General features: G+C 42.6%; 1 protein-coding gene across 2 annotated transcripts in view; it reads right to left on the bottom strand.

The window, feature by feature from the left end:
- LOC126336255 (sialin-like) overlaps positions 1–21,133 on the bottom strand; it is a 150,464-nt gene extending 129,331 nt beyond the window's left edge. Inside the window, exon 1 of one of the 2 annotated variants that reach the window (XM_049999750.1) lies at positions 21,071–21,133. In XM_049999750.1, coding sequence (XP_049855707.1) covers positions 21,071–21,077 — 7 coding nt within the window. In that variant the 5' untranslated portion in view covers positions 21,078–21,133. The remainder of the gene's footprint in view (positions 1–21,070) is intronic. The other variant, XM_049999751.1, reaches the window with a different exon arrangement.
- Between the last annotated feature and the right edge of the window lie 6,475 nt (positions 21,134–27,608).

Below are 27,608 nucleotides of genomic sequence, written 5' to 3'. Positions count from 1 at the left end.
TACCTGTAAATACCACATTAATGCAACAAATGCTCAAAATCATGTCCGTCAACCTCAATGCCTTTGTCAATACGTGTAACGACATTCCTCTCAACAGCGAGTAGTTAGCCTTCTGTAATGTTCGCACATGCATTGACAATACGCTGACGCATGTTGTCAGCCGTTGTCGGTGGATCATGATAGCAAATATCCTTCAACTTTCCCCACAGGAAGAAATCCTGGGACGTCAGATCCGGTGAACGTGTGGGCCATGATATGGTGCTTCGACGACCAATCCACCTGTCACGAAATATGCTATTAAATACCGCTTCAACCGCACGGGAGCTATGTGCCGGTATCCATCATGTCGGAAGTACATCGCCGTTCTGTCATGCAGTGAAACATCACATAGGCAAAACATTACGTAGGAAATCAGCTTACATTGCACCAGTCAGATTGCCGTCGATAAAATGGGGGCCAATTCTCCTTCCTCCCATAATGGCGCACCATACATTAACCCGCCAAGGTCGCTGATGTTCCACTTGTCGCAGCCATCACGGATTTTCCGTTGCCCAATAGTGCATATTATGCCGGTTTACGTTACCGCTGTTGGTGAATGACGCTTCATCGCTAAATAGAACGCGTGCAATAATCTGTCATCGTCCCTTAATTTCTCTTGTACCCAGTGGCAGAACTGTACACGACGTTCAGTGTCGTCGCCATGCAATTCCTGGTGCATAGAAATATGGTACGGGTGCAATCGATGCTTATGTATCATTCTCAACAACTAAGTTTTTGAGATTGCCGATTCTCGCGCAATTTGTCTGCTACTGATGTGTGGATTAGCCGCGACAGCTGCTATAACACCTACTTGGGCATCATCATTTGTTGCAGGTCGTGGTTGATGTTTCACATGTGGCTGAACACTTCTTGTTTCCATAAATAACGTAACTATCCGGCGAACGGTCCGGACACTTGGATGATGTCAACGAGGATACCGAGCAGCATACATAGTGCGCACACGCCCGTTGTCCATTTTGATCACAATAGCCATGCATCAACATGATATCGACCTTTTCCGCAATTAGTAAACGGTCCATTTTAACAAGGGTAATGTATCACGAAGCACATATCGTCCGCACTGGCGGAATGTTACGTGATTCTACGTACTTATACATTTGTGACTATTACAGCGCCATCTATCACAAAGCGAACAAAGTGATCCAACTAAAACAAACATATTTCTTTACGTGCTACACGAATATGTAAGAAAAATGGGGGTTGCTACCTAAAAAACGCAGGTGATCTCCGTCTGACCTATGGCAACGCCATCTAGCGGGCCAACCATAGCGCCATCAGGTTTCCTCCTTCAAGCTAGACGAGTTTCGTTCTTTGTAGTTTTTTCGTTTGATGCTTATTTCGTGAGATATTTGGCCCGGTCATTCTCAATGGACCACCCTGTATATTAAGATAGTGGTTAATCATGGTTGAGAAAACAAGAGTTAAGGAAATGATCTGAAGTAATGTTGTGAGACGGAAGGTTTTATAAAAGAACATGGTTTTACATGAGATGATGATTTGAGAAGAGCACTGTTGAGAAAGAAGTGTTTGAGTTTATGGTTTTCATAATGTGGGTATCCTGAAGTTTAGATATGCTGTTTGAGCAATATTTGAGGTATAATTAGCTTACTGAGGAACTTATGTGGTTGAAAGATGAAACTTTAGGAAAATGTAACTAGCGAATAAGAAATTTTGGATATTAGTTCTCGAGAATTAGTTGAAGGATGGAAATTGTTTGAGGAATTTTTGAAGTGGGGATGATGAAATACGTATTTGATGCATGTGTGGGGATGTTTAACATTTTTGGGTGAACATGACTTGTTGACATATGACTATGACAACTCCCTTTTCACTTCCCTAATCACACGATCTCGAATGTGAGACAGATATCTGAAATTTTAAAGTAGTGATAATCCTGGTACAAAGAATATATGTTTCTAGTGATAGGTTATTTTTTTTTGGTTTTCACGGCTTAAATGTAAAGATGCCTATTTCTAATATGTTTTGGACTTCTTGTGAACACACATGAATTTGTTCTTATTACACTACTGTGCTTCTTAATTTGTAGGTTTCTTATTTGTATGTTATGTGATTTCTTTGCTTGTCCAGCACATCATATCTTTTACTTTATTATGAACAGTTCATTCCGACTGTTTGAATTTTCGTGATTATCTACATATTGCATAAGTGTATATATCATGTTTTATGTAATTTCTTATATATTTTTATGTAATTCTTTTTTGTGGATATAATTCTGTGTAATGTAAAAACATTGTACATTTTTATACTTTGTAGTGTTTTTGCAAGTGTCAGGAATGAACAGTTAGTGCGCACTTTTCTCAGTTTAAGTATAACTTTGTGTTTGGTTTGTAAATGAGGGAATGTGTCATCTGCATTGTGATTTTCTGTCCATCACTTAGTTTTTTTTCCAATATGTGACATTAGCAGGCAGGAGAGAGTTTACTTGTCAGCCAAAAACCTCAGTTGTTATTGCAATAGGCAATTTTCAACGAGTATAGGTCGGGGGAGGGAGCGCTATGGTCTTGGAGAATGTTTTCGTGACATTCCCTGGGTGATGTCATGATTCTTGATGGCACAATGAGCCAATACAAATATGCATATATCTCTGGGGAACATATCCACCCGAACATGAGATTTGTTTCTGCCTGCCACATGGCATCTACGAGTGGGACAATGCAACGCGTCACACAGCTCACAGTGTACGTGCGTCGCTCAAAGAGCTCCAGGAGAAGTTTACCATACTGCCTCGACCACCAGACTTCCCAGATTTAAACCCAGTCGGGAATCTGTGGGGCCACCTCGATTGGATTGTTCGCTCCGTGTATCCTCATGCGAGAAACAGCATAGTTAGCCATGGTACTGGAGTCAGCGTGATTCCACGTCCTTTCCAGAACCTCACCGCCTCTGTTCCTGCACACCTTGCAGCGGTCCGCGCTGCAGAAGGTGGATATTCAGGCTTTTGACAGGTGGTCGCATTAATGTGACCTGATGGTGTATCAGGTGTTAATTGAATGAAGCCTATTTTACCTGCGTCGCCACACGTAGACACGCTAATTTAGGGGACTCTACAAACATCGTGCATTCCTGGTGCATCCACGAACGGGCGGCTACGATCAAGAGGATCAGTAAGATTACGACAATTACTGGACTGCACGCTCAGGAATTGTGGACATCTACAACGAAGGCAACAACAGCTAACAAGGGGAGGCCACGACGTTTGGAACGCGGATTTACTTCAGACTTCGTACACTCGTAGTACTCAATTAGGACAACAAAATGTGTAAGCAGTAGAGCGTACTTCTCAAGCGTTATTGAGAAAATCGCAAGATAATTTCGGTCGTCAAATATATACCTATGCGTAGCCGTTTTTACCAGGAAGCGGCGGCAGCCGAATGGGGAGCGTTCAAGCCACGTAATCGCCGGATCGATTCCCGTTCGATAGTTTTTTTTATTTTTAACACAGTCATTTTCTTTACTATTTATATTACAGTTGATATAATGGGAAACATACGTGTAATCGGATGAACTTCAATAAAATTTACAATGTTATTTGACAGTCCACAAATTTTTATTATCACAAATAATATAATATTCATAACTATCGACTAGTAAACGACCAAACGCATAAAGTGATACTGAAAATGTATACTTGTCCGTGATTTGAGAAATCCCTTATGCCTGGAAGGAGCCCAAAACTATTTGTTACCTCCGTGTTTTGACCGACAAAGACGGCTTTCGAAAGATGTACAATTAATCGTCGCTTTCGACTTTGCGAGTACAATGGCAGGATGGTATTTTTCGTAAAAACACGGAAAACATAAAGTTAAACGGCACCAGCTGCATTGAATAAATGCTGTTTCCGCATACGCAAGGTCTTTTGAGGTTTTGCGTGGAAAGACAAACCAAGTTAATATTTTCAAAAATCTGTCTTCAGCCGATAATTTGGGAGCCAACCATGCATAACGCAGCATTTCCTCAAATATCGGCGCTGATAATTGATCATGCAGTATCGAGTGTATTTTAACAACGTCTTCACGAGAAGCAATTTCTCACTCTTTGTCGATTACGAACAATTTTGAAGACACGGGCAAGTATACATTTTCAATATCACTTTATGCGTTTGGTCGTTTACTAGTCGATAGTTACGAAAATTATATTATTTGTGATAATAAAAATTTTTAGACTGTGAAATAGCATTGTAAATTTAATAAACGTTCATCTGATTACACGTATTTTTCCCATTATATCAATTGTAATATAAATAGTAAAGAAAATGACTGTTAGAAATAAAAAAACTGACGAACGGGAATCGATCCAGCGATTACGTGGCTTGAACGCTCCACATTCGGCTGCCGCCGCTTCCTGGTAAAAACGGCCACGCAAAGGTATATATTTGACGACCGAAATTATCTTACGATTTTCTCAATAACGATTGAGAAGTACGCTCTACTGCTTACACATTTTGTTGTCCTAATGGATTACTACGTTTGTACGAAGTTTGAAGTAAATCCGCGTTCCAAAGTGAAGATTGACTTTATACGTGAAAATCTCAGTCCTTGCGAAATATTACAGGAAACAGTATTGCATTAAATTATTGTATTAACGTTATGTTAATTCTTCACTGTCACTGTCTTACAAGTAGTTATAGTTGCATTTAAACAGTATTTCAAGTAACTATCATAAACGACGATTAAAATCAATTCCACTCATTAAAAAAATGGCTGCTACGGTTAATTTCTTTACAATCCTGCTATTGTACAACAGTGTTCTCATTATTGCAATTATTAGCAGGGTTACCAAAGCCGTCACTCGGTATTTCTCGTTCATTTTTCTTAATATACATTTTTACTATGTCTGCCAATGTTCATCTGCATATTGTTTTGTTTTCATGCCAATTTTCGTGTGGATTATTGTCCTGTGTTGATCAGACATGTGCGTTGTGCAGTGTCCGTCATTACATTAGCAGGTAGCGGCATATCACGTCTTGTCCAGTGTGTTTAGTGAAGAATTTTCGTAGGGGACAGCCTTTGATTTTGGCAGATATGTGAACACTCATCATGTTATAGTTTTATGAGGCTTGCTTCTCTCTCTCTCTCTCTCTCTCTCTCTCTCTCTCTCTCTCTCTCTCTGTGTGTGTGTGTGTGTGTGTGTGTGTGTGTGGGTGACTAATATTCAGTTAATTCTGGGAGAAGTTAAACATTCATGATTTTAGTTACATCAAGACATGCATACGTAAGACATCAGATGAAATGTATAAAGATTCCTTCTCTTTTGTTAGATGAGCACAGTCATCTGCAGTTAGATTAATATTCGACGGGGTCCTGTTTCAGTAAAGTACGTAGTGCTTCAACAGGAGTACTCGGTAGGCGACCCAGAAACTGGAAGATAGAGCGTAGTGAGATTTACACGGTGGCCAATTAAATGAGGGAGCAATTTGTCGAGAATGACGCTTCTTTTTGCAAGCTGGTATTTATTTACAGTCATCTGTAAAAGCAGTTTCGTAAAAATAATGGAAGAAAGCGTAATGTGGCATTTCAAATGCTGCGTGTAAACTGCACACCCTTATCTTCAACATATACGTGTTGAAAAATTTTGAAAATTTTTAAACTAATTCTTTAAAAGCAGTACTTAGAAAAAATAATGTTAGCAAACACAGTGTGCAGCTTTGAAGGACCGGACGAGTGTACGGCAAAATGTAAATGCTACTGTAGGGGTAAAAGCCAGCTGGTACGGTTCTGATATAGTCTCTCATGGACGATTATTGATCCGAGGGATTTTCTAAACAGTTAAGTGCACATATCATTTCTGAAAGGCAGAAAGTAATTCGATTACCGTCTATCAGTGCAGACAAGTCGGGCATGCGTCAGCAAACTTTATTGTTTTAAGAGCACACATGTAGACGTTACACTATTGTATGAATTGCGTATCAGATTATGTGAAGAACATACTGAAATTATCTGCTGACGGTGACTTAATTTACAAGGCGATTCTACGCTAAAAAACTTGAGAAAATTTTAAAAAACACATTTAAGGCTAACTTTTTATTATATTTAATTTCATCTTATAATTTTATTTCCCCTTTTCGGTTTCAGATAAAGCATAATTATCAAAGCTGTACGGCTGTTGTTACATCTCCATAAATCCAAACTTACCGTAGAGTGGCAGCATATAATTACTATGTAAATTTTGTGTTGCCATCTATAATTCGTGGTTTGCAACAAGAAGCTGTCTGACTGAGTATAATGTTGATAGAAACTAGAACTATATATAAACCAGTAGTGACCTCGAAAAACTATCTGCTTTATTAATCCTCAGCAGCTCACTTTCAATATTGTTATTTCTTTGTGATTGGGTTTTGAACTATTTTCAAGCGAGAGAGGTAGTAGCGATATGGTTACCGAGTCCAGTATACACTGACAAGCCAAAATATTGTGATCACTACCAGCATGACGTTGGATACCACCTGGCGGTGTTGCAGGCGGAACCAATGACATATACGGGCCATGTAACGAACTTGTGACATAAGTCGGCTTGTCCGCCACATTTCGCGAACGCTCGAGAAATCAATATTGAGAAGGTACTCACTAAAGGTCGTAATTATGTCGTATGCTATCGAGAACTTGCATGCATTTAAACTCGCGGTCAAGAATTATAAAATTCATCTGGAATAGTTACTCGCTCCCCTCCGGAAACGGGTGCTGGCAGTCGTATGTCCTGCAGTGTTATGCGCTGTGACGTACGCACCACGGCCTGCTCTCGTGGGCCTCCGTTGTGGGCACGTGACGCGGTCACAAAAGTGTATAAGCGGAGCAGGCACGAACGGGGGTCGCCCTAGCGAGGATAAGGGCTGCAAATGGGGAAATCCACTGAGATAAGCAACTTTGATAAAGGGCAGATTATTATTACGCAGAGCCTGTGAACGAATATCTCGGAAATGGCGAAGCTGGTCTAATGTTCATCTACTACTGTCGGCACAGCTACGGAAAACGGTAGAAGGACAGTGAAACTATCACTAGGCGCCAAATTACTAAACGTCCAAGACTCTTCACAGAAGCTGGGGTTAGAAGGCTTGCCTGCGCTGTAAAGTAGGATAGATGGTAATCTGTGGCATCTCTTCCGAAAGAGCAGTGCTGATGCTTGCACAAGAGTTTCAGAGCACATCGTCCATCGTACATTGTTGAATGTTTAGCTCTGCAGTGGACACAGGCCCATCGGGATTTGATCGTCGATCCTGGTCGATGGTCGTCGCCACAAACGACGTCCTCGAGGCGAACGGCGGCTCTAAACGTGCAGCGGGCAGATAGGGGCAGTATTTTGTAATGGAGAAATTCTCCTGCGCTTGCACGGGACCTGCGGTAGTGATCGAAGACACGCCAGCAGCTGCGAACCACCTGCATTCCTTCATGCTTGATATCTTTCTCGACGGCGATGTCAGCAGTAAGGAACTCATCTGCGTCGCGATCTGGCGCCATCACCGCGTACGCAACTCAGCGGCCCGTTATGTACGCGAATTACACGACCTGTCGGTAGACATCTAGTGCCACGTACCTCCACAAACCTATCAGCAAACTGTCGGATCGCTGATACGCAGAATCAGTGATGTATTTCGTTCCAAAGACGGGCAAACAAGCTATTGCTGCCGGCCGGTGTGGCCGAGCGATTATAGGCGCTCAAATCTGGAAACACGCTACCGCTACGGTCGCAGGTTCGAATCCTTCCTCGGTCATGGATGTGTGTGATGTCCTTAGGTTAGTTAGGTTTAAGCAGTTCTAAGTTCTAGGGCACTGATGACCTCAGAGGTTAAGTCCCATAGAGCTCAGAGCCATGCCAAGCAAGCTATTGCTTGGTGGTTATAATGCTGTGACTCATAGTGTAGTACCACTGGTCTAATATTCGAGAAGAGATGTGTTAAAATATCTGATCGGTTTTCCTGATCAGTGATTAAAATTCACCCTGATTTCGATGGATCACTTTAAATGAACGCTGGAATGACCTGTCAGCAAATCACGGACGCCTTCTTCACCCTCATCTTCAACAGAACTAGCGATGACCTCAATGTTATTTGATCGTTGATCTCAAGATTTAGTTTTCATCACTTGAATAACTGGTGGTAATAACTAGCACCAACTGAAAGAACAGTTAAGGTTTGCTAATACAGTTGTAAAATAAGCATAAATGTATAAAGCGCTAATTTGAATTTTTCAGTCACGATTCTTCAGTTGCCCTATGCGGCAGGTACCAGAATTAATTTTTATGTTCCCATGTAAACAGAACTCACCACATGAGAGGATAGTCGCTGTTATTTGAACACTAATGGGGGACTCATTAGGCTGTGGACACCAGTAAACATGAGCACCTCCTTTACCTACAACAGACGTCAACACAGAAGAAAAGTAGCATTGCCGGAAGTAAAGGCATAGTGTCACAGGTGCACCTAGAACAGGTGGAAACATACTGAATTGGGACCGATAACCTCAGCAGTTTGGTCCCATTAGCTCTTACCACAAAAAAAACATACTGAATCACTTTGAAGCTATCCACCGCTGACGTGCCTGAAACTTTAGGATATTGTATGTGCCATCGTGCATGATCATTATTCCCAAAGAATGCTTCGTCTTCATTTTATGGTCTCGGATCTGCCACCGGATTACATTTTGTAAATCTGACATTATTTCTGTAGCTCAGCCGTTCTACATCTTGAAGTGGTGGCTTCTGGTTACTGCTACTTGCCAGCAGTAACCATGTATCTAAGGATAATACTGATAAGCTACTTGAAACAGGAAGATCACGTAAAATTAGTATAAGGGGAGGGGAATGGAAAACCAGTTCTATAATACTGTTGCAGTGTTTGGAGTCGGTATCTAGTAGGCATGACAACTGACATGGGACTAATTCAGAGGCGGATGACTAAGATCCTAAGAGGCCAGGGAAGCCCGTATGTAAACGTAATGGAAATTCTCAGGGAACTTAAGAGAGTATCGTTGAAAGTAAAACGACGTTAATGTCGTAAAACCCTGTGTGGTAGATATTGAAAAAGAAGACTGTGTCGCCGTTATGCTGGTTCCACAGTACAAGGTGATTCAAACAGGAAGACAGATTTCAGTTCATCATTACAGACAATCTATGACAGATAAAAACGCGTTGCGCATGTCACTGGATAGAGGAAGTACATCAAATGTACTCGTAATTGCGAATATGGACAACCATCAGCTGCAGAACGGAATGACGACAATGGAAATTTGTGCTGGACTGGGACTCGAAACCGAATTTCCATTTTATCGCGAGCGGTCGTCTTACTATTGGGCTATCCCTGCACGAGTCACAGCCAGACCCAAACTTCCATACGTCTTCTACCATGCGTCTACAACCTGTACTCGTGCATCCATTATGTATATTACCGTATGGGTAAGACCTTTTACTTGAAAGTCGCTTGCCCGGTGTCGGCGGATAAATATCACGCATGCATGCACACATGTCCTAAGGAACTTCGCATCGTATTCAGACACTGCAGTATAGTATCGGATAGAGGAAGATTCAAGGTTTTATGTTCACAGAGGCGCTATACCATGCTCTCAACATGAGCAACATGAGTAGTTCGAGAAATGTTGAAACGTTAGTCCGTTTCATTCTACACGCGAATCAACATGTCCCTCTTTAACGAATCGACAGTTTCAACAAATCGATGTATTAGCTCTTAAGGAGTAGTTGCGATAGGTGGGACAAAAAACTGTATCTTTTATGTGCCCCTCACAGGAAAAATCGCACGATGTGAGGTCTGGTGACCTGGGAGGCCAAAATCGATGAACAGTGTCTTGTGGTCCACCTCTTGCAATCCATCGTTGTGCAATGCTTGTGTTAAGATAACGCCGCACCTCAAGTTGAAAGTGAGGCTAGGAGACACCACGCATAAAAATGAAACCATTGGACTCTTCGTGAAGTTGAGAAAACAACCAATTTTGCGTCATGTCCAGGTGTGACATGCGTGTCACAGTTGTCTCCGCAAAAAAGAAAGGCCCATAAACTTTGTGAATAGAAACGACAAAAAAAACATTAAGTTTCGGTGAGTCTGTTATGTTCCACTAGGACGCCAGCATTTTATAACCCCCAAATTCTTAGATTATGGCGGTTTACTTCAACCGACAGATGAAACGTCGATTCGTCAGAAAAGATAAGTCATTGTGACAAAATCCTGAAGAAATGAAATGAAAAATTCATTCCTCCTATTATCTTCGCCGGGACGTAACTCCTGCAGTAGCTGCAACTTGTAAGGTTTCATATTTAGGCGTCGTTTCAGAACTCGTCACACTGTTGTTTGAGGAAGCTGAGGTTCTGGCCTGCAAGGCTTGTGAACTTCCGAGGGCTCTGTGTGAACGCGTCTCAGATATGCTCGATACCTACATGAGTCGTGCGTAACCGACCTGTGCTCTTTCCTTGTTTATGCAACCAACTTCCAAAAGTTTTGTATGCCGGTCATAAATCTGCTTGTGCAGAGGCGGCTTCTTGATGAATCGACGACGGAATGCACGTGCACTTGAGCAATGAATTGACCTAGCTGAAATACCAACACAGAAAATGATTTCTCCTACGGTACAGTTACCATGTTGATACAAATAGTCAACAGCAAAGCGTCGTCAAAACTTTGATACTTCGTTTGTCCTTTAAGATGCACTGTGCAGTGGCTTGCGGAATATGTCTATCTAGATTGAGATTTAGCTATAGGATATAAGACTGTAGTGAAATACAGGAATACCTGCAGAGGATCGACGATAAGTGTACGCGCTGGGAGTTCACCCTATAGAGCAAATTAACTTAACGTATTACGCTTATCGGGTAAAAGAGATCCTTTACCATTCTATTACACTGTTGATGTCGGAAAATCAGATTTCAGGGCGACATGAATTAGAAGAGTCTTAAGGAAATGTAACTCGACTATGAAAGAAGTGGCTTTTCATGAAGAAAACTGTAAGAATTTAGAATGAAAAACTGAAACTATCCGAAGTATCGCTACTCGTGCTAGGGAGAAGAAACAAAGGTCTTGCAATAAACTGCCTAGCACTTGGGGCTCATTTTGTCACGTTTGCTGAAAGCAGGAGACATGCAGCAGTGCATACACAAGATGGAAAAGGCGAATTGTGTAACAAAGAGGCGCGCGGGATTCGCCGAGCGGTCTAGGGGCGCTGCAGTCATGGACTGTGAGGCTGTCCCGGCGGAGGTTCGAGCCCTCCCTCAGGCATGGGTGTGTGTATTTGTCATTAGGATAATTTAGGTTAGGTTGTGTGTAAGCTTAGGGAATGATGACCTTAGCTGTTAAATCACATAAGATTCCACACACGTTTGAACATTTTTGTAACAAGGAACGCCTACAACAAAAATTGCTTACCAAAAAGACTTACAGCATTAGAACACGGTAACAAAACCAGAGTGCTTGTAGTCTAATGAATGTCTACCATTAATTTTAAGCTTGATAAATTATTATCAGCATTAAAGAGAAGACTTATACGGAAAATGTCACATCTTCAGAAAACTGCAGCATCTTGAAAATTAAGAAGTAACGATGAAATTTATCAGAACATAAAAAACGTACCACATGGGACGTGGTGCCTCTCTGGAATGGACCCTTGCTCACTGTTTTGATCTTTGATTGTAGGTTGCGACTCGAGTGCGAGATGGCGCTCCGGTGGGAAGGGAAAGGGTCGCTGGAGAGAGGTGAGGACGGAACGAGCTTAGCGAGTGCCTCGCTAAGTGGTCGTGGATCAGTCCAGTACTTGCGGCGTGTTGTGGAGCCCAGGCGCTTGGGGTTCGGTGACGGTTGTTGCTGTCTGAACGTGGTTCATTTATTTACCGATTGGAGAAATTATGCTGTCAAACGTGAGCCCTGGAAATGTTTTAAGCCTTTAAGGTAATTTTTCTATGCTTAGGTTGTTTTATTTGAACACGTTTTCTGGCATCTATATCGGCAGGTATGTTTACTACGAAGTTTTAAGTGCAATTTGCTGCTTGCTTCTGAACTCTGAATTCTGCATCTACATACATACTCCGCAATCCACCATACGGTGCGTGGCAGAGGGCACCTCGTACCACAGCTAGCAGCTTCTTTCCCTGTTCCACTCCCAAACAGAACGAGCGAAAAATGACTGTCTATATGCCTCTGTACGAGGCCCAATCTCTCTTATCTTATGTTTGTGGTATTTCCGCGAAATGTAAGTTGGCGGCAGTAAAATTGTATTGCAGTCAGCCTCAAATGCTGGTTCTCTAAATTTCCTCAGTAGCGATTCACGAAAAGAACGCCTCCTTTCTCCTAGAGACTCCCACCCGAGTTCCTGAAACATTTCCGTAACACTCGCGTGATGATCAAACCTACCAGTAACAAATCTAGCAGCCCGCCTCTGAATTGCCTCTGTCTCCTCCCTCAATCCGACCTGATAGGGATGCCAATCGCTCGAGCAGTACTCAAGAATAGGTCGTATTAGTGTTTTATAAGCGGTCTCCTTTACAGATGTGAACCACATCTTCCCAAAATTCTACCAATGAACCGAAGACGACTATCCACCTTCCCCACTACTGCCATTACATGCTTGTCCCACTTCATATCGCTCTGCAATGTTACTCCCAAATATTTAATCGGCGTGGCTGTGCCAAGCTCTACACTACTAATGGAGTATTCAAACATTACAGGATTCTTTTTCCTATTCATCTGCATTAATTTACATTTATCTATATTTAGAGTTAGCGGAGTTAGCTGGCATTCTTTACACCAATCACAAATCCTGCCCAAGTCATCTTGTATCTTCCTACAGTCACTCAACGACGACATCGTCTCGTATACCACAGCATCATCAGCAAACAGCCGCACATTGCTATCCACCCTATTCAAAAGATCATTTATGTAGATAGAAAACAACAGCAGACCTACCACACTTCCCTGGGGTACTCCAGATGATACCCTCACCTCCGATGAACACTCACCATAGAGGACAACGTACTGGGTTCTATTACTTAAGAAGTCACTCATATTCTTATTCATAATTTATTGCTCGGATCGAAGTTACGATCCGTTAAGATAAGAGTGATGCTGAATAGTATTTCAAGTTATCCGTAACAGAATATGATAGTTTCACTGACACTGTTCCCTTGAAAACCTGTGAACATTGAAGGTATTTGTTATTTTGTCCTCTATTGGTACTGGCGTTTGGTCTGTTCCAGGCAGCACTGTGTATTGCATAGCAGAGGTCGTATTCGACAGCCTTGTTATTCCGTCAAATATTTTCTGGAGAGCTGGAGAGTTTTAAGTGTTGCCTCTCCACCGGATAAGGAATGACTGCAAGAAAGATTTATAACTGGATATTTAATGAACTCGTTTTATGACAATTTAGATATGGTTTTAACTGAACATTTTAAGATATATATTTTTTATACACTTGATTTGGCTGCTGCTCCACATGTGTTCTTAATTTATAGTTTGTTCACTCGGCTGAAATTGTGTCGCCTCTCAGGAGTTCCTTGGGGTGTTCTGAGCTTAGTTCTGTTAATTTCATTTGGTGTGCATGTAATTGTGGAATTAGTAATTTAATATTTACTGATGCGTGTTCTATATTTACGCTTAACTTGACTGGTTGTGGACCTTGTACTGCTATGCGCGGGCGTTAGTGTTCGAGCCTGTTTGGGGCTTGTGATAATTATTTCGCACGCCCGTAGACTATCGGTACGCAGTTTGTCCCTCCGGAGGCCGACGAGCGGTTGTGCTTAGCGAGGCATTAACTTTGTGTGCCGTTGTGAGCGATGGTGTTATCGGAGCCGACTTCGTGCGCGGAATTCGAATACCATATAAGTTGTGTTCGTCTCGTACTGCTCCCCAAAGTGTTTGACACATTTTTGGAGTGTTTGCTGTAATAGCTTGTGCCCTCCAAGCAGTCATTAAATTCTATGATAAAGGACAGAGTTTTAATTCTGCATATGACTTTCTCTTAGGGTTGTATACTGAAACTGGTAATTTTTTACTGCTTTTGTATTTTTACATTTCTAAAACTCTTTCCTGAAAATGTTGGTGAGCATAAAGAATTCGCCTGCGGTATTCACTAAGAATATGAGGGTCTCTTGTCCCCACTAATAGCGATTATCACGTATTGTTAAAAATTATTTTAATAAACAGTGGTTCTGGTCCCATCATTTTCCTGGATAGAGGTCTTCCCCTTTACTTAAGTAATCTTCATCTTTCTATGGGAAAATTATTATGAGTACGAATCTTCTGCTGCACGGGATTACCCGAGCCGTCTGGGACGCTGCAGTCATGGGCTGTGCGGCTGGTCCCGGCGGAGGTTGGAGTCCTCCCTCGGGCATGGGTGTGTGTGTTGGTACTTAGGATAATTTAGGTTAATTGTGAGTAAGCTTAGGGACTGGTGACCTTAGCAGTTAAGTCCCATACGATTTCACACACATTTAATTTCAACGAAACTTCTGATGTTTTCTTGGCGTATTTCTTCTTCGAATAAGTTTCGGGTGTGCAGCCAGATGCCGTCGACATTGTCACGCTGTTTCGGCCCAGAGACGTCTGACCTTTTCAGATGAAAACACAACTGCTCAAGAACCCAGTCGTATTCACGGTATTTATGCCGAATCTCGCGCATGCGAAATATGCTGGCGTTTTTCGGCATATGCGTCAGGTGATGACATGCGCGAGGCAGCCGAGTTGTGTGTGCTACCCTCGGTAGTAGAACCGAGAGATGATCTCATCATTGAGTATCGAAAGACTCCGTCGATTTCACTGCCTCCCCTTCGATTCCGCTGTGACTGGATAATTTTAACTGTGCACGAGATTCTGCATAAATATCGTGAATGCAACTGGCCGGACGTCTTTGGGCCGAAATATCGTCACAAAATGCCGACGGGATCCGGAGGCACATCCGAAAGTTATTAGAAGTTTATAGTATGGTTGCCACTCCTTGAGGCTCGTTAACTACTGTAAATAAATTTTGGGAATGGTCATTATTCGTTCGATCCTTCTCTAATTGTAAAAATTGTTGTTAATCGGTTCATGTCATATGAAGTGTTGCTTATTGATCTCTTGCCCACAAAGGGGTTGTTGTTAAAGTAATTCTGAAACTTTTTATGAATAAATCATTTCGTGTGCAACAAATGGTGAATGATGATCCAAAACCCTGGGGTCCAGTCCTTCCATTAAAATCCTTATCGGCGATTTTGAGGCGCACCATTACACCACAAACAATACAGAAGAGGATGGTGGTGGTGGTGGTGGTTAGTGTTTAACGTCCTGTCGACAACGAGGTCATTAGAGACGGAGCGCAAGCTCGGGGGAGGGAAGGATTGGGAAGGAAATCGGCCGTGCCCTTTCAAAGGAACCATCCCGGCATTTTCCTGAAACTATTTAGGGAAATCACGGAAAACCTAATCAGGATGGCCGGAGACGGGATTGAACCGTCGTCCTCCCGAATGCGAGTCCAGTGTGCTAACCACTGCGCCACCTCGCTCGGTGCAGAAGAGGAGGTTACTATTTTTGGGCGTATATGCAGAATGGATGACAATAGACACTCCAAGAACAGATTCAAATATTTTAGAGAAGAGTAATTAACAGCATCCTCGATTTCTTATGTTAGGAGAGACTTGGAAAACAATAGCATAAGAGGAGAAGAAGTAGTGGACAGAGAGATTTTTATGGAAAAGTATTTAAAACGGGAAGGATTCCAAGATAGGAGGGAAAAGAAAAGTGGCACTAAATGGCCAGAAGACAGAGCAGAAAAAAAACAGTGAAACAATGAAGGAATATTGGAAGAAAAGGAAAGAACAACGAGGGATTAAGAATTCAAGAAGATTTAAAAGAACTGGCTTTGAAACAGTCGTTAGGTCTATTTTTGAATTTTGCTCGTCAGTCTGGAACCGGTACCAGTTTATGTTAACATTAGCAATGGAGAAGTTCCAATGAATGAGTGGCGTGTTTCGTGACGGATACGTTCAAAAACCACGAGAGCCTTAAGGATATACCAAAAAAATCCTAGAGGCAGTCACTACAAGAGAGGCGTTGTACATTAGACAGGTTTACCATTAAAATTCCAAGAGTGTATGTGACTAAATGTCGGGTGATGTATTACTCCCTTCCACACACGACTCGAAAGAAGACAACAACGAGAAGATGAGAAATGAAAGCTCGTTCGCAAATGTGACATGGGTGAGGGGCAAATGATACTGTTATCATAGGTGATCTTTGCAACAGACAGAAAGGTGACTTACAGAGTAGATGTAGATGTAGTTCACTACTTGTGAACAGGCTGTAGTATAGTCCTTCTTTGTTTCCAGTATGCTGAATTCAGAAATATAATAGTGTCTCAAAATTCTAATTGTTCTTAACTTTGTTCCACTACATACTCTTGCTTAATGATATGTTGGTCGACGTTTGGTACGCAATACAGCAGAGGCATGGATTCGAAGAATACTTGCTGGGCTTCGAGAAGTATGTGGCACAGATGTCTTTGCGCAGGTCACGTAATTTCAGTGAATTACGGGCCTCTGATTTGTCGGCGAGAAGCTGGAGCCTGAAACTGTTCCAGATGTGTCTCATCAGGTTAATTTCAGGGGAATTTGGTGGCCAACACATCAAAACGAGTTTACTACCGTACTTCTCAAACTACTGTCTGTTGGTAAACTCATGAGCGAGCAATGCTCATGCTGATGGAAGTGGCCTTTCCTGATTCTCACCTTGTGACATGGACTGTTATCCTGCCGGATGGTGCCACCGCCGTCTGGGAAGGCATCAGACGTGAAGGGATGCAGGTGGTCCGTGATAATGTTCATACTGTCCAGGGCTGTCACGGGGCCGCCGATTACCACAACACGTCCCATGGAACGCTAGATTAACGTCCTCCATAATATGTTCTGTGACGAAGTGTGGACGTTCAACATCTTGTCACCTACTCATGGTTTCACTGTTGTTCAGCAACTTTTCTTGTCGCTCGTGACAATATCACTCGAACAGCCGACCAGATTCGTAGTTTTCTGGATGCCAAGCACAGGGCCATAACAATCTTCCCTCTCTCAAAGTCTCTTATGCCAATGGATTTCCCCGTTTGTGGCTTGTTTCGGTGGCAGAATGATTACTCTGGCTCCTGTCGATTTCGTCCCATTAAGAAGCATGTGTTGAGCTCTGTCTCCCTGGAAGTCCTGAACCTAGCCAAAAATCTAGTCCGCTAGTCGGTAACATACATTTTCCTAGCTGAAAGAGCAGAACTGCATTGACTGCCCTGCGGAAGTCAAGGAACATTGTGTTAACTTCGGTTTGCAAACTCCTCATTGATTTACATATTGGTGGCTTTTGGTCCCCAAAAAATTCGTAATGCAGGAGCATTAAATATTTTCCATAATTCGACAACATACTGACGTCATCGGCATAGTTCTGTGATTGCATCTATTGCATGAACCTTCTCGAAAAAAAAAAATGGTAACGACTTGCATTTCTCGCAATGTCTTGGTAGCGTTGGCTGCTGCAGCTACCTATGGTGAACTGCTGCTAGAAGGAGAACAAATTGTTTCACTTGATCTCTGTGTAATCGCACAGATATCCCATCAGATCAGGGCGGCCAAGAATTCGGCTCGCTATCCAAGTCCTGGCACGAGTGCCATAGGGCTTGACCTCAATGCACATATCCCTTACTGCCACCGCACGCCCTCGGAGCGCCAGGAGGGGGAAAATTGGGAAACAACGAAAACGCCACATTTAAATGGCAGTGCAGTTGCACTGCGTATGACTTGGTTTTATATTTCACATTTATTAACAGTATATATCACAAACAAAACAAATTTTCATTGTTATTTGATTATTTTTGACACGCTGAAGCAAGAAGATAATTTTTATATGATACAAATAGTCAACATATGGTCAGATGCAGACAATTTCACTCATTTGCGCACTCACTTAATAATGAATTATTTAGTTTCATAATCGAAAAACTGTCTGTAGCAGACGTATGTTGATAGAAATATTGTAGCACTTTTGCTGTCTCATTTTGGAGACGTGGAAACTCGGCTTGAGGAAAGCACAGATTTCACGGATAATGATTTGCCTTTAAAACGCAAATGTACTTAGCAGGTCAGTCAGCACATGCACAGGAGTGCTTTAAAATGGAACGGCAAATAGTCTCGAAAAAAAAATGTAATAAAACAATAAACTGGTAGACAAGATCGCAGGAATTCTTTTTATTCCATGATTACCTGTTTCGGCGAAACTAAAGCCGCCATCATCGGATCTTAGGAGACATACAGGTTACAACATCAAGGCAAACAATGGTAATATTAATAGTTGCCTATAACACGCAGGTCTTACAAAATTGTCGTAAGTAGAGCATAGGCGCCCGAAATAGATGACATTATAAACGTTAAATGTCTCCATCATATACAAGCGCTTGTATGTGATGGAGACAACGCAATGGGATCCTATGTATATTGGTAAAAAGAGCTTATGCAATCTCAGAACCAGATAGTTTGATACAAGAACTTGATCACCTAAAAATTGTGTTCAAGCAGAATGGTTATACCGAAAATCAGATTCGTCGTGCTCTGCAGATTGGATCATTGCAGTAACCTAAAGAAGATACAAGCAATTTGCTGCCATTCCTACCTTTCACGGGGAGCGTACCTTCAAAAATAGGAAGAATTTTAAAGAGATTCGATATCAAAAGTGTATTCCGTTCGCCAGCTAAAACTAGAGCTCTGCTGGGCTCAGTGAAGAATGATTTGGGTTTGAGGAAGCCCAATGTCTACAAAATTCTCTGGCATTGCAGAAAGCCTATATTGCACAAACGATTTGTGCGGTCCAGGATCGATACCTGGAGCAAAATCGCCACACACGTTTATTTCAGCCAGAAAAATCTACAGTTGGCGAACATTGTCTTACTGAAGGACATAAAGTGTTGTACGATGAGACAAGCGGTTGGCCCTTAGTCGCGTTATTGGGACTATGTACTGAAAGAGGCTATTGAAATCCGACTACCTGACACAATATTATAAACAAAGATAAGGAGTATCCTTTAAGTAAGAGTTGGAACCCTGTTTTGTTTGACATTAAAAAAACAACGGCCTCTGTTTCGGTCATAAAAAACTGTCAATAGTGTTTGATTTCGATTTATTGTTTGCACGAGTTTTCACCGCCGTTGCGAGGTTGTACCTTGCTCTAGAAGGCTGTTACCTTCACGCACGCGCCGTGGGCCTACAGGTCGTGTATAACGGAGCCGCGGCGGTGTGTTTGATTTCAGCTCCGGCGAGTTACTACGACGGCTTACTCACCTGAAGATGTCGACCAGCTGGACCGCCGAAATATTGTGTCAAATGAGGTTATGTTCCGGCTGAAGACCCAACATTAAAGTCATCAGTTACTGCGCCGGGAAAGTTTACGAAGCTACGCTGTTACGTTGTTCCAACTATTCTAACTCGTACAATCCAGAGCGATAAGACGTATCAGTCCACGCTTTTGTGGTGGCAGTGTGCGGATGCGCAAGCTGTGTGTATATTCAGGTGTCAACCTAGCGAACGCTGACAGTTTGAAACAGTTGTATTAAGTGTCGAATGCCACTGAACACAGTGCATGTGTTTGTATGAAGTTTTACTTCAGAATGGCCCATATCATCGGCGACTGACGCACATCCATCTACTCCCAAAAATGCTGTACAAGGAGAGTTAGGTCCTCCTTATTGCAAGTACCATATAATATGCATCCGCCTCCGTAGCCGACGTCGCTAGCATACGCCTGCGCCATGGCACTCGAATCCATGTGGCGGAAAATTGTCACTGCCAGCGTAGAGCCGGTGAGGGACGGAGAGGTGTTTATGTGAATTTCCTTATCACCTGTCTTACCGCCAATGTTCTGGATTAAACTCCAAACATCTCCGTAATGTCTCATAAAGTGAGGTGGTGTGACGTTATTGATGTGATCCGTCCGTCGGATATGTATGTTAGGCTCAGCGGTCCTCTTAGTGCTGTTTAGTGCCAGCCGGTGTGTCCGAGCGGCTCTAGGCGCTTCAGTCTGGAACCGCGCGACCGCTACAGGTTCGAATCCTGCCTCGGGCATGGATGAGTGTGATGTCCTTAGGTTGGTTAGGTTTAAGTAGTTCTAAGTTCTAGGGGACTGATGACCTGAGATGTTAAGTCCCATAGTGCTCAGAGCCATTTGAACCATTTGAAGTGCCGTTTAGGCTATGAGCACCCGTGTTCTACCATCTCCCTTCCCTTCATCCATAATAAGGCAAACCCAATGTCACACTCTACCAGCACGCAACACAATCATGTACATGACCCATTGCAGGATTTCTGCAGCACTTCTCTACGCTCATTCCCTGAGTGTTGGACTATTTTGACTTCGACTGTATACAGTGCGCGCTGCAAATGCGACAATTCTGTCCTGCACTTCCGTTACTTCCCCCGCTGTCCGTTAAAACCCCCAAGGGGATATCTCTATAGTATGGATAACGGTAATGAGTGTTTTTGAACTGTAGTGTTTTGTATTTTTATTTTGGATAAGTACACAAAGAAAGGGAAGAAGAAGAGAAGGAAACTCGATGCCCCACAAGTAAACTACTCCTCTCGTATAGCACATAGAGCATCCAATCTTAATGTCTACATCACACGGACAGATCACCCATCATTTCACCTGCAAACTTCCCAAGTTTCACGATTCTCCGCAACTAATGGTTTTCTTTTTTTTTTTTTTTTTGAAGTACCCTGTTGAGGAAGGTAAGTAGATGGCACAAAGAGCATTGCTGTGTATCGCTAAAAAGTTTTGACAAGAAATGTAACACATCTGGCTGTTATCTATCCGAAGACGTTATTATCGCTCCAGCTGTCGTTCACAGCACTGTATTAAATTATTGAAGGTTGTTATTGGAAAATAATGAAAGGATAATAGGGTACTAAACATTCTGTAATTCGAAAGGCTGACAGCATCCATCATGATCACTATTTACAGCATGCGCTTCTACTTAACTAGTAACCTATTTGGTTAGGTTGTACTCACGCTTCATAGCTGCCACAGCGCTCCGCACGCCACTTTCCCGTCTTAAGACTGCCTGAGAACCCGTCGGCTATCTTATCGCTTAATAAGGCTGTGTTGTCAAGGTGGCTCTAAGCCGCTAATACGCTCAACAAGGCGACAATAGCTTAGACTATAGCGGATTTTTGTAGAGAAACAGTAACGCCACGTAGCTATCACAAATGGATCGCATAGAAATGTAAGAGGTTCCCTTAACCACTTGGATTCTATGAACGGTAGAATCTAGATTTTTCGCCAGCTCTTTTAATGGTGTCCCCGATCATTCTTCAGTGACACAACTTAGAGAGGACACATTTTAATACATGATGTAACCTAGTAATAGCGTTTCATCATTCATTAATTTGAAGGTCTTTTGCGTACTGACAGTAGACTGTGATCCCCAAGTAAATTCCAAAAGAGAGAGAAAAAAAGACTGAAGACAATTATGGCATTAGGTGCGGAACACAAGCACGAATTGTTTTCAAAAAATGTTCAAATGTGTGTGAAATCTACGGGACTTAACTGCTAAGGTCATCGGTCCCTAAGCTTACACGCTACTTAACCTAAATTATCCTAAGGAAAAACACACCCACCCAAGCCCGAGGGAGGAATCGAACCTCCTCCGGGACGAGCCGTACAGCCCATGACTGCAGCGCCCCTAGACCGCTCGGCTAATCCCGCGCGGCCGAATTGTTTTCAAGGATGTGGTAGGGAATCGGCTGTGTCCTTTCATAGGAACCACGGCGGAATATGAGTGGAGCGATTTAGCGATATCACGGAAGACCTAAAACTGAAAGGCTGGACGGAGACGTGAACTACCGTCCTCCTGAATGCGGGTTCAGTGTGCCACCCATTGCGCCACCCTACTCGCTCATATAAATGCTGCTCCCAGCCCATATAATACAAGTCGAATTCTTACGTGGATTTCTCACCCGTGATGTATGCCAGTGAGATCGCATCTTCCGTTACTGTCGTGGCTGTAATTACCTCAATCCTGTATTGTTTCTTTCCATGTCTTTCATTACTACGAGGAGCATTCAATAAGTAATGTAACACTTATTTTCTGAAAGCAGGTTCGTTTTTTTTTTTTCAGGATTCCAGTACACCATATTATTCCCCGCTCTTTTGGCCAAAACCCCCTACTTTTCAACTCAATCTCACTTCAATCCGACGCTCTTACACCACTTTACTAGGAGGCCCTGTATGTCCGCATGGTGCCACACTACTAGTAGACATTGAAGCCAACGTCTTGCTGCATCAATAATCTTCCTATCATCCATGTCGTGCTTCTCGTGGAGTGCATCCTTCATTGGGTGATACAGATGGAAGTCGGAAGGTGCGACATCTGGGCTGTAGGGTGGATGAGACACAACTGGTGGATGAGAGTGTCGGCACTACTAACAGAGACGTCTAGTTGAGCAGCGAGGCGTTTGATTGCGATCCGTCGATCACCTCGACTGAGAGTGTCCGCACGTTATAACATTGTAAGAGTCACAGGTGTGTGGTGGGGGAAGCGGAAAATGGACAGGTTTGCCTGACCTTCATGAAGATGACGATGGACGCCTCGCCCAACGACTCGCCGTGCTTTTGTTCACTGCCAGATCTCCAATGCTCTGATTTTCCACCAAAAGAAATTAAACGGCAGTTATTTTCCTCGAACTCACCTTCGCTACAGACGCCATTTTGAAGGCTACGTGGCTACCTATCGAAACTTCACGAAACAACAGGGGCAGAAACAGGAATATTCCACGATGTCCCACAGCAAAATCTGCACTTTTTCCAGTCGAAACTGACCGAGAGAAAAAAAGTGCTGCATCACTTATTGAACGTCGCTCGTATATACAGTGCGGAGTAGAAAATCACTTTGTGGACATCATTTGAATCACATTTCTTTCTTTGTGGTTTGGGTATCAGACAGATTCTGTTTCAGGGAATGCTTCTGTACAAATTTACACTCTATCAGGCAAGGTTAACATAACAGTGTATCGTTTAATATTCATTCGGTCTGTGCAAGCCATCCTATAACCAGAACGTTAAGCTGAAATTTCATTCCAGAACAAATTGCAGTATTTGTACTAGTCTTTACCGTATTCCCTCTCTAGTCTGCAAGTATTATATTTTTTGCTAAATGCTATCATGTGTTACTACGAGGGCTATCCACAAAGTACATTGCGTTTTGGAATTAAAAATAAATAAAGTATTGAAATTTTTTTATTATATACAGATGAAAGCCACACTTAAATACTTTTCTACATAGTTGCCATTTAAATTAAGGCACTTATCGTAGCGATGGACGAGCTTGGAAATTCCTTCGTCGTAAAATTCGGCAGCCTGCGCCTTCAACCACGTGTTTAATCAGTAATCCGGTAGAAATACGATTTTTGTGGATTTACTGGAAAGAGGCACTACAATAAACTCTCAAATGTATTGCCAAACTCTGCACAACCTCAGAAGAGCAATACAAAACAAGCGCAGGGGAAAGTTGGGCTCAAAGATCTTGCTTATCCACGACAACGCCCGGGCCCACACGGCAAATGCCACTCGTGAAGTTCTCGAATGTTTTAAGTGGGAATTTTCCTCATCAGCCGTACAGTCCCGACCTGGCACCGAGCGACTTCCACTTATTCCTAGCAATGAAGAAGTGGTTGGCTATGCAGCGTTTTGATGACGACGCACAGCTTCAAGAAGAGGCAACCACGTGGTTGAAGGCGCATGCGGCCAAATTTTACGACGAAGGAATTTCCAAACTCGTCCATCGCTACGATAAGTGCCTTAATTTAATTGGCAACTATGTAGAAAAGTAGTGTTGAAGTGTGGCTTTCATCTGTATATAATTAAAAAAATTCCAATACTTTACTTATTTTTAATTCCAAAACGTAATGTACTTTGTGGATGTTGTTGTTGTGGTCTTCAGTCCTGAGACTGGTTTGATGCAGCTCTCCATGCTACTCTATCCTGTGCAAGTTTCTTCATCTCCCAGTACCTTTGCAACCTACATACTTCTGAATCTCCTTAGAGTAGTCATCTCTTGGTCTCCCTCTACGATGTTTACCCTCCACGCTGCCCTCCAATACTAAATTGGTGATCCCTTGATGCCTCAGAACATGTCCTACCAACCGATTCCTTCTTCTGGTCAAGTTGTGCCACAAACTTCTCTTCTGCCCAATCCTATTCAATACTTCCTCATTAGTGTTGTGATCTATCCATCTAATCTTCAGCATTCTTCTGTAGCACCATATTTCGAAAGCTTCTATTCTTTTCTTGTCCAAACTAGTTATCGTCCATGTTTCACTTCCACACATGGCTACACTCCATACAAATACTTTCAGAAAAGACTTCCTGACACTTTAAATCTATAATCGATGTTAAGAAATTTCTCTTCTTCAGAAACGCTTTCCTTGCCATTCCCCGTCTACATTTTATATCCTCTCTACTTTGACCATCATCAGTTATTTTGCTCCCCAAATAGCAAAACTCCTTAACCACTTTAAGTGTCTCATTTCCTAATCTAATTCCCTCAGCATCACTCGACTTAATTCGACTACATTCCATTATCCTCGTTTTGCTTTTGTTGATGTTCATCTTATATCCTCCTTTCACGACACTATCCATTCCGTTCAACTGCTCTTCCAAGTCCTTTGCTGTCTCTGACAGAATTACAATGTCATCGGCGAACCTCAAAGTTTTTATTTCTTCTCCATGGATTTTAATACCTACTCCGAACTTTTCTTTTGTTTCCTTTACTGCTTGCTCAGTATACAGATTGAATAACATCGGGGAGAGACTACAACCCTGTCTTACTCCCTTCCTAACGACTGCTTCCCTTTCGTGTCCCTCGACTCTTATAACTGCCATCTGGTTTCGGTACAAATTGTAAATAGTCTTTCACTCCCTGTATTTTACCCCTGCCACCTTTAGAATTTGAAAGAGTATTCCAGTCAACGTTGTCAAAAGCTTTCTCTAAGTCTACAAATGCTAGAAACGTAGGTTTGCCCTTCCTTAATCTAGCTTCTAAGATAAGTCGTAGGGTCAGTATTGCCTCACATGTTCCAAAATTTCTACGGAATCCAAACTGATCTTCCCCGAGGTCGGCTTCTACTAGTTTTTCCATTCGTCTGTAAAGAATTCGCGTTAGTATTTTGCAGCCGTGACTTATTAAACTGATAGTTCGGCGATTTTCACATCTGTCAACACCTGCTTTCTTTGGGATTGGAATTATTATATTGTTCTTGAAGTCTGAGGGTATTTCGCCTGTCTCATACATCTTGCTCACCAGATGGTAGAGTTTTGTCATGACTGGCTCTCCCAAGGCCGTCAGTAGTTCCAATGGAATGTTGGCTATTCCGGGGGCCATGTTTCGACTCAGGTTTTTCAGTGCTCTGTCAAACTCTTCACGCAGTATCGTATCTCCCATTTCATCTTCATCTACATCCTCTTCCATTTCTATAATATTGTCCTCAAGTACATCGCCCTTGTATAGACCCTCTATATACTCCTTCCACCTTTCTGCTTTCCCTTCTTTGCTTAGAACTGGGTTTCTATCTGAGCTCTTGATGTTCATACAAGTGGTTCTCTTTTCTCCAAAGGTCTCTTTAATTTTCCTGTACGCAGTATTTATCTTACCCCTAGTGAGATAAACCTCTACGTCCTTACATTTATCCTGTAGCCATCCCTGCTTTGCGGTTTTGCACTTCCTGTCCATCTCATTTTTGAGACGTCTGTATTCCTATTTGCCTGCTTCATTTACTGCATTTTTATATATTCTCCTTTCATCAATTAAATTCAATATTTCTTCTGTTACCCAAGGATTTCTGCTAGCCCTCGTCTTTTTACCTACTTGATCCTCTGCTGCCTTCACTACTTCATCCCTCAAAGCTACCAATTCTTCTTCTATTGTATTTCATTACCCCATTCCTGTCAATTGCACCCTTATGCTCTCCCTGAAACTCTGTACAACCTCTGGTTCTTTTAGTTTATCCATGTCCCATCTCCTTAAATTCCCACCTTTTTGCAGTTTCTTCAGTTTTAATCTACAGGTCATAACCAATAGATTGTGGTCAGAGTCCATATCTGCCCCTGGAAATGTCTTACAATTTAAAACCTGGTTCCTAAATCTCTGTCTTACCATTATATAATCTATCTGAAACCTGTCAGTATCTCCAGGCTTCTTCCATCTATACAGCCTTCTTTTATGATTCTTGAACCAAGTGTTACCTATGATTAAGTTGTGCTCTGTGCAGAATTCTACCAGGCGGCTTCCTCTTTCATTTCTTTGCCCCAGTCCATATTCACCTACTACGTTTCCTTCTCTCCCTTTTCCTACTGCCGAATTCCAGTCACCCATGACTATTAAATTTTCATCTCCCTTCACTATCTGAAAAATTCCTATTATTTTATCATACATTTCTTCAATTTCTTCGTCATCTGCAGAGCTAGTTGGCATTAAACTTGTACAACTGTAGTAGGTGTGGCTTCGTATCTATCTTGGCCACAATAATGCGCTCACTATGCTGTTTGTAGTAGCTTACCCGCATTCCTATTTTCCTATTCATTATTAAATCTACTCCTACATTACCCCTATTTGATTTTGTGTTTATAACCCTGTATTCACCTGACCAAAAGTTTTGTTCCTCAAGCCACCGAACTTCACTAATTCCCACTATATCTAACTTTAACCTATCCATTTCCTTTTTTAAATTTTCTAACCTACCTGTCCGATTAAGGGATCTGACATTCCATGCTCCGACCCTTAGAACGCCAGTTTTCTTTCTCCTGATAACGACGTCCTCCTGAGTAGTCCCCGCCCGGAGATCCGAATGGGGGACTATTTTACCTCCGGAATACACTCCTGGAAATTGAAATAAGAACACCGTGAATTCATTGTACAAGGAAGGGGAAACTTTATTGACACATTCCTGGGGTCAGATACATCACATGATCACACTGACAGAACCACAGGCACATAGACACAGGCAACAGAGCATGCACAATGTCGGCACTAGTACAGTGTATATCCACCTTTCACAGCATTGCAGGCTGCTATTCTCCCATGGAGGCGATCGTAGATATGCTGGATGTAGTCCTGTGGAACGGCTTGCCATGCCATTTCCACCTGGCGCCTCAGTTGGACCAGCGTTCGTGCTGGACGTGCAAACCGCGTGAGACGACGCTTCATCCAGTCCCAAACATGCTCAATGGGGGACAGATCCGGAGATCTTCCTGGCCAGGGTAGTTGACTTACACCTTCTAGAGCACGTTGGGTGGCACGGGATACATGCGGACGTGCATTGTCCTGTTGGAACAGCAAATTCCCTTGCCGGTCTAGGAATGGTAGAACGATAGGATCGATGACGGTTTGGATGTACCGTGCACTATTCAGTGTCCCCTCGACGATCACCAGAGGTGTACGGCCAGTGTAGGAGATCGCTCCCCACACCATGATGCCGGGTGTTGGCCCTGTGTGCTTCGGTCGTATGGAATCCTGATTGTGGCGCTCACCTGTACGGCGCCAAACACGCATACG

Source organism: Schistocerca gregaria, chromosome 2 (assembly GCF_023897955.1).
Source record: "Schistocerca gregaria isolate iqSchGreg1 chromosome 2, iqSchGreg1.2, whole genome shotgun sequence".
Lineage (NCBI taxonomy): Eukaryota > Metazoa > Arthropoda > Insecta > Orthoptera > Acrididae > Schistocerca > Schistocerca gregaria.
This window is presented reverse-complemented; position numbering and strand designations above follow the sequence as displayed.